The 7,673-nt window shown below is 39.1% G+C and overlaps 1 protein-coding gene across 4 annotated transcripts in view; it reads right to left on the bottom strand.

Annotated features, from left to right (window-relative positions):
* PAM (peptidylglycine alpha-amidating monooxygenase) overlaps window positions 1-7,673 on the bottom strand; it is a 61,450-nt gene that overhangs the window by 5,813 nt on the left and 47,964 nt on the right. For 2 of the 4 annotated variants that reach the window (XM_010007207.1, XM_010007210.1), the window contains 5 exons: window positions 6,635-6,842; window positions 5,803-6,003; window positions 3,620-3,738; window positions 2,566-2,665; window positions 515-562 (listed from right to left, as the gene is read on the bottom strand). In XM_010007207.1, the coding sequence (XP_010005509.1) occupies window positions 515-562; window positions 2,566-2,665; window positions 3,620-3,738; window positions 5,803-6,003; window positions 6,635-6,842 (676 nt within the window). Of the gene's footprint in view, window positions 1-509; window positions 563-2,565; window positions 2,666-3,619; window positions 3,739-5,802; window positions 6,004-6,634; window positions 6,843-7,673 lie in introns of all 4 variants that reach the window. The other 2 variants (XM_010007208.1, XM_010007209.1) reach the window with 2 other exon arrangements.

The following is a 7,673-nucleotide window of genomic DNA, read 5'->3' as shown; positions in this document are numbered from 1 at the left end:
TTTGCCACATGGTGTGACTGGCAAGGCTGTGTACTGAAATACTATTCAGAAAAATAAACAAACTGATGTTTTAAATAACCACTTACTGGTGGTTGAGGATTGTATAGCAGGGGGAAGGATGCCAGTAAGTTACTATCAGAGTTGTATTTCATAGCTATTTCTGCATCTAAGGGAGCTGAAAAGATACCAACCTGGACCATAATGGATGGTGCTATGGAATTAATCCACTAGTTAAATTTATATCTTAGTGTCTGTGAAGAACTTGTCATCACTGAAAAGAAAATGCTTAGATTGGCTGTAAAATAGTATCTACCAGATAAGACTGTTAAAAGCTGCTTTCCAGTGCTTCCTATGCCAGCTCATTTTATCTATAGGCACTGTATGAAATGATGGTGAAAAATAAAACAACAGTAAAACTAGTTAGCATTTTTCCCTCCAACTTGGCAGAAGCAGTCCCAGTCCATGTGAAAATACTGGTGTCTTCATTTCCATTACATATTAGACTAATCTTTTATTTCCTGTATCTCAATACCAGCCTTTTTAACTGACCAATGTTCAATTTCTGTAATACTAAATTATTCTCCAGGACAACTGACATTTCAGAAAGACACTCAGTGACATCTTCCTGCTAGCTTTCTCAAATATATGGTACAATCCTACAGTAAATGATTCCATCAACATCTGAAATTAACTGAGCCAAGTCAATAGAAACCATTCAATAGCCCCCAAAGGCATGGAAAAAAGAAAAGGCCTTGATTAATGAAAGGTGTTTGTTATGATCAACTCTTATGCCACAGAGTTTTTATGTGCCTCAAGGTTCAGGGATTCCCATAAAAAAAAACCCCGTTAATTATAGTCAAAATTACAATGGATTAAATGCTGGCTGAATCAGGGCTCCCTAGACACTGTAGTTTTATCATACAGAAAAGATAAAAATAAAATTACACAAGGATTTTCTTAATCTAATATGTAAGTGGTGAATAATTCCATTATTTTTTTTGTTCTCATTTTGCTTTAAATAAAAGCCTAGAAGAGGTCTCATTGAGGTTACTATACAGAGAAAAAGCCACATCCAGTCAGAATTACAACATATCTGGCCTAGTTCCCTGTTATTACCAGTAGCTGATAGCAGATGCCCCAAAGGAAAACCCATGAATTCTAAGCAGACAAATATTGAATAAATGACTTAGTCAGAAGTTCATTTATAACAGCAGATTCTTACAGGTTGACTAACAATATTAAGCCTGAGGCTTTATCTCTGGCACATATTTTTAATCTGATATAATGTAATAGTGGATTATATTTTTAATCCTGTAAATAGTACTACTGAAATGATGCCCAACTAATCAGGTGCTTCTCCCTGAACTCAGGCTGCTTGGCTTGGGGGCTACTAGATTAAAACTGGGAAGTGTTTCCATTTCATGGAAATAGGCCTTCAAATTATACTAGGTTAATTTTCTAATGACGAATAGTTCCTATGAAATGAATACAAATTTTAAGTTGACTTGTGGTTTTACTTCAGCCCCTGGGAGACTTCTATATAATAACCTCAAAGGAACAGACTCATAGAATTATCAAAGTTGGAAAAGACCTCCAAGATCATAAAGTCCTACTGTTCGCCCTACTACCCCTAACCATTAAACCATCTCCCTGAACAACACATCCACCCGTTTAACAACTCCAATGCCTCACCAGTCCTTCTGTGAAGTAAGTTTTCCTAATATCCAGTCTGAACTTCCCCTGGAGGAATTTGACCCCATTCACTAGGGAGAAGAGGCCAACACCCACCTCACTACAACCTCCTCTCAGGTAGTTGTAGAGAACAATGAAGTCTCCCCTCAGCCTCCTCTTCCCCAGGCTGAACTGCCCCAGTTCCTTCAGCCTCTCCTTGTAAGACCTGATCTCCAGACCCCTAATCGGCCTAGTTGACCTTTTCTGCACCCTCTCCAGCACCTCAATGTCCTTCCTATCCTGCAGTGCCCAAACCTGCACCAAGGCTGAGTATAGGGAGGGGCAGGATCACCTCTCTGGTCCTACTGGTCACACTACTCCTGATGGAGACCAGGATGGTGTTGGTCTTCTTGGCCACCTAGGCACACTGCTGGCTCCTGTTCAGCCAGCTGTGAATCAGCATCCCCAGGTCCCTCTCTGCTGGGCAGCTCTTTCCCCAAGCCTGTAATGCTGCTGGGGCTGTCAACTACTGGGAAGCAGTTGTCTTATCAACATAGGATACATTAAAATTACTGAAATGCTAAATAACCATGCTTTTGTTTAAACGGATAATGACATGACAAGAGAGACAGATCTACCAGGAGGCAAATATATTCTGATCCCTCTGTAACAATCTCATGCGCTCAGGACTCTCCTTTGATAGAGCATGTAACCATGCTGAGGAATGGTCTTGTCATGAAAACTGAGCAGCAGCACACGACTTCTGCTGGTGCAGTTCGTAGTCTACTTAGATAATCGTCATTAAGTCACCAGGTTCTTTTTCAGTCATTCCAGTTAAGTGGATACTCATCTCAAGACAAAAATGTTGTGACATTAAGAACAAAAAGAACATACTTTCTGTGAATGCAAACTTCCACACTGCTTTGGCATGAACATCTCCAACAAATACTGTTTTGTCTTCTGAAGCAACAACATCATGTGGCATCTCAAAGCTCTGTGAAGTGAAACAGTCACAGATTACTTCTAAGTGTCTACATACTCACGATACTTCCTTAACCCTTAACTTGAGAATGGTCACATTAATTCCCTAGACTGGAATACACAGCAGGTGGTGGTGTAAAGGCCTAACATGAGTGAAGGGAGAGGAATTCCATTTCTATTGCATGTCTTCCTTTTCCAGACATAACAACATGGAGATTATTAGAAGTATTCATGCTAAACAACTGTTATATTTATATTCTTGCATTCAATTTTATCCTGTGAAATATATATTTTTAAAATAATGAATCTTGGTTTCAAGGCCACATATTTAGTTTTGTCAGAGTTTGTATGCTATTTGCTATACTCAGAAAAAAATAACTCTCTCTAATAAAATTTAAAACTAGACTGCAAATAACAAGAGTATATGTGTTACCCAAAAATGGGTATCTTAACATTTAATCCTTACTCTAACATAATTTATGGAAATGTTTCTTAAAAAATAAGCACAATAAACATATGTACATACTGTACGTATGACATTTAGCATTAACTTCCACATTAATCTTCTGTAAAAAATATATGTAACCATACCATACAGTTTCATTATATTTTGGCTTGGGAACATACTCGACATATTCCTAGCATCTAAATACTTGAGTATTTTAAGTTGTTAATTCTTCTCTTAAATGAGCTTTTAATAACTGTCTGACAGCAATAAAATAGGCTTGACTGAAAGTATTATCTGCAGGAGTCACCTTTAGGGTAGTGTAATTTTTTAATACGTACCACATGGAGAAAAGATACACAAAATTCTAATGTCCTTATTAAGTTACTATTATTAAGAACTCCTTTTGAATACCTTACCTTATAAAACTTCTTTGTTCTAACAGTTCTACGAAAGCTAGAGAAGTAGAATATTGCCAACATTCTTATATATGTGCACCAAGCACTCTGTGCAACACCCTACCTTTCTAAGTGGAATGAAAGTATCAATTATTTCTCCAGTAGAGAAGTTCATCACAAATCCTTGCACTGGTGCTGCCTCTCCAGGATAAGGCATTCCATTGACTGCAAAGAGGAGACCACCTGCAACAATATTAGATTTGCTTTTAGAATCCACTCATAGCAAACTACGGTAAAGATGACTTGCAATAGCGTAGGTGAAAAACACTGTCTGAGAAAAAGAGAGAGACAGACAGAAAGGTAACTCAATAGAAAACTAAATCACAAGAGGAAATCAAGTAAGTTATAACAGGTGAAGAAAGTCTGGTATTTAAGAGATGCACAAATAAGAAGAACAAGGGTTAAAAAAATAACCTGGAGAATGCTTTGCTAAGAATGCTTGATCTGATAACAGAAAGTTGTTTGAGTGCATCAAAAGCAGAAAGTCAGCTTGGGAATCAGTGGGTCCAGAAAAGGAAAAAGGTGTGAAAGGGGGTTCAGGGATGAAGGGCCTGTGGCAGAAAAGCTCATTTTTTGTCTGTTTTTTCTGTTGAACAGGCTGGGGAGATTATGACACAATGTGTTTCTACATAGCAAAGGCGTCAGAAGAGCCAGCTTAACTGGAAGGCAATACACAAAAGGTGTTAGACAAGATTAATAATTCACCGGGTTTGGATAACATGCTCTGAAGTTCAGAAGGAACCCAAATGTGGAATTACAGAGAATGAGTTGTCAAACAGATGGTAGGAGAGCTTCAGCAGAGACAAATTTACAGTGATGCTTCTGTGAAAAAAATAATCTAGGTCATGCCTATGTGATGTTTAACTTGGAAGTGGCAGCTACAAGTCAGGAGAAATATCTCTGAGCCATCACTTCAAGTTCTCTGAAATCTTTGGCTTCATGTACACTGACAGCCAAAACTTCAACAGAATGTTTGGTATCATCAGGAAGAGACAAAGAAATGAAGGGGATAGTTCTTCCACTATGCAAAAACTTGGCATTCTCATGTCTTGAGTACTGAGTGCTGTTTTACTCTCTGCATCTCACAAAGGTCTTAATGAAGTTAAAGATGCTAGAAGAGAAAGGCAACTAAAATAGTGAAGGAGCTGATGCATTTAAGAGGCTTATAGGCAGAGACTAAGGTGGGTGGGGTTCCTTCGTTTGGAGAGGAGAAGGCTAAGAGGATGAAGATAGGAGGAGTGTGGAACTTCATCAACTTCAAAAATACTGGGACCAAGAAGCACTGAATAAAACTAGGTTACTTTTTACAATAAAATAAAAAAATAAAATTTAAAAGTGGCTAGTGAACTTCTGGAGCCTGTAACTGCAGGAGATCATGAAGGCAGACATTACAAGCCAGTTCAAAATGGGACTAGAAAACTCATGGGCAATAGGTCTGAAGAAAGATACCATGAAGAAGATGTCACCTCCTAACAACCTTAAATAATGTGCTTGTGGATTCATGGAGGGGAACGCAGCAGACCACAAAATGCAGCCAGGCTTACATATTCTCCTTAGCATGTTTCTCTTGCTGCCACTGTCAGAGCACTGGGCCACAGGTATCAGATACCTCATCCAATACAGCACTTATGTTATTGGCAGATGCAAGAGAGAGAACTTTGATATTAAATTTTGTATCAAGTACAGAGTCAGAAGCCTGACATCCCAAAATTCCTTGTCCGGTTCTTGACATTTACATCCTCTTCAGTATCAAAAATCTCTAACATGAGATCTTAACACATTAATTGTTAACCAGACTGTGATGCTAAAACCCACAACTTTTTCAACTGTTCGCTTTCAGGTTTTTTGTTTTATGAACCAAAGACCTTCCTTGATAGTTTGGAAGCTGCTATTTTGGTCTCTTCATTGGAACTTGAAATTAATATTTAAATAATTATTATTAAATAATTATTGACTGTGCAGTCTCTAGGAAGCAAACAAGATAATTTACTTGTTGACATCACATTTAGTTATGAGTCATTTCTCAGAAGCGGAGATTGTATGCAAGCTTCCTTCATCTGAAAATAGGAAAACAGGAGAGTTCTAAAATTTTCCATTACATCAACTCTGCTTTCAACAAGAATAAATTCCTGGCCTAAGAAAACATAATAACTCTCTTAATGAAACAACACAGTACACAGTGTGTACTGTGACGCACTGGCATAAACTGCCATACTTGAAATCTGAAGAACAGGAAAAAAAGATTACCTGAAACATATGAAACTGCAAACAACTCTCTTCCAAACAATTGGTGCTTGATCTCATTTATGAACTCCCCCGTCTCTAACCTGAAGCACAGAATTCGACCATTTTCCCTGTCTGCAACACACAGCTGACTGAAGTCAGGGATCAGGGCTAAGCTGTGAGGGATATGAAACTGTCCAGGTCTGTCTCTGCTTAAAGAAGTGTCTGAAATACAAAATATCCAGGTTTGTGTTAAAGTACACCCTGAAAGTATCAGTTTTGCGTAGAAACAGCAATGCGTCACATAACACAATATGACACTGGGAAAAAAATATAGTCAACTTGCTTTCTTCTCCTTACTTGTTTTGGCAGATACACTGTAGTTGTCTTTTGCATTGTCTTTGTAACTCCTGCATTTATGAATTTGCTATTTCCCCATAATATTTGGCATAGTTTAATGCCTGATAAATATGACTGAGTCAAGCAGAAATGTAATTACTTACAGGACTTAGATTAGATGGGATCATGGCATAAATCTTGCAAAAATTGCTAAAGGTTTATACTATTGTTCAAATGCTTAAGAAAAAATTAACATTTTGGTGAAATAACACTTTCTTGATGTGCCAATATTTGTAATTAAAGCAAGCTAGCAAAGTCTCATTTTTTATTTTTACTGAATAGATAACTACTACACGTATCTGTATGAATAGCAGAGAGAAAACTGCAATGCAATGACAAGGCTGAAATTCAGCTAAGGCCTGGAAGGTATTTTGGTAATAGACGTTTATAAACAGAAGTAATGCTAAGTTCATGACAAAAGCAGCACAGATAAAGTAGGAAGAACACTGACCTGTACCTTCTCCCCACTGCATCAGGTACAATCCATTTGGAGAGAACTGAACGATTCGACTGTTACAGTAGCCATCAGAGACATAAATGCTGCCAGTGACTGGATCCACGGCCACATCAGTTGGTTGACAGAAATGATTTTTGTCACTGCCTGGTTGTAAAGCCACTCCTAAGACCAGTAATGGTTCTTTGGTATCTGGTCCCAGTTTCAAAACCTTTTTTTTTTATTCAATGGGAAAAAAGAGTTTAGTTATGGAAGATGAAATATAAGACTGCTTATTAAAAATATGTTACTTTGTATGAAATAAATGTATATACCAAATATAGCCTTAACATATTGACTGTGACATGTATTAACAGTTTCTCATACCATTGATTCTAGGAATCACAGAATCACAGAACATTAGGGGATAAAAGTGACCTCCAAAGATCATCATGTCCCCCTGGGACTGGACCCAGGATCTGCACCAGGGCTGCCTCTCGAGCTCAGCGGAGGAGGATCAGGAGGGAAAGGAGCTCGTGGCCCTGGCTGGGCTGAGCCTCCCAGGGACCGACACCCTGTGGCAGGCACTGGGGGTCCGGGCAGGCCTGCAGGAGCTGGAGCAGAAGCTGGAGCTGCTGGAGCTCTGGCTGGAGCTCTGGCAGGGGATGCCCCCTGTCCCACCAGGAGCTGAAACAGGACCTGCAGCAGCTGTGGGAGGAGATCATGGGGCTGATGGGGGACACCTGGGCCTTGCTGAGAGTGCTGGAGCTAGGGCAAGAGGAGGATGAGAATAAGAACAGCATTGGAGCTTGGATGAAACACACCCAGCATGCTGTCCTCTCAGGTCAGTTCTGGTCTCTAACTGGTCAGTGATGCTCGGCCTAAGCCCAGTACTGGCAATGGAGCCTGGACAGGGTCAGGAAGAAATTTCCTTTTTATTAAGAACAATTACTCTAAGAATCACTGTTCTAAACCAGATGCTTCTATTTCTCAATACGATGTCCATGATGGCCACGAGGTCAATTTCCACAGGCATATTTTTAATGTTTATATTAATAATATT

Source organism: Chaetura pelagica, unplaced genomic scaffold (assembly GCF_000747805.2).
Source record: "Chaetura pelagica isolate M959 unplaced genomic scaffold, ChaPel_1.0 scaffold40, whole genome shotgun sequence".
NCBI lineage: Eukaryota > Metazoa > Chordata > Aves > Apodiformes > Apodidae > Chaetura > Chaetura pelagica.
The sequence above is the reverse complement of the archived record's forward strand: the minus strand, read 5'-3'. Positions and strand labels throughout refer to the sequence as shown.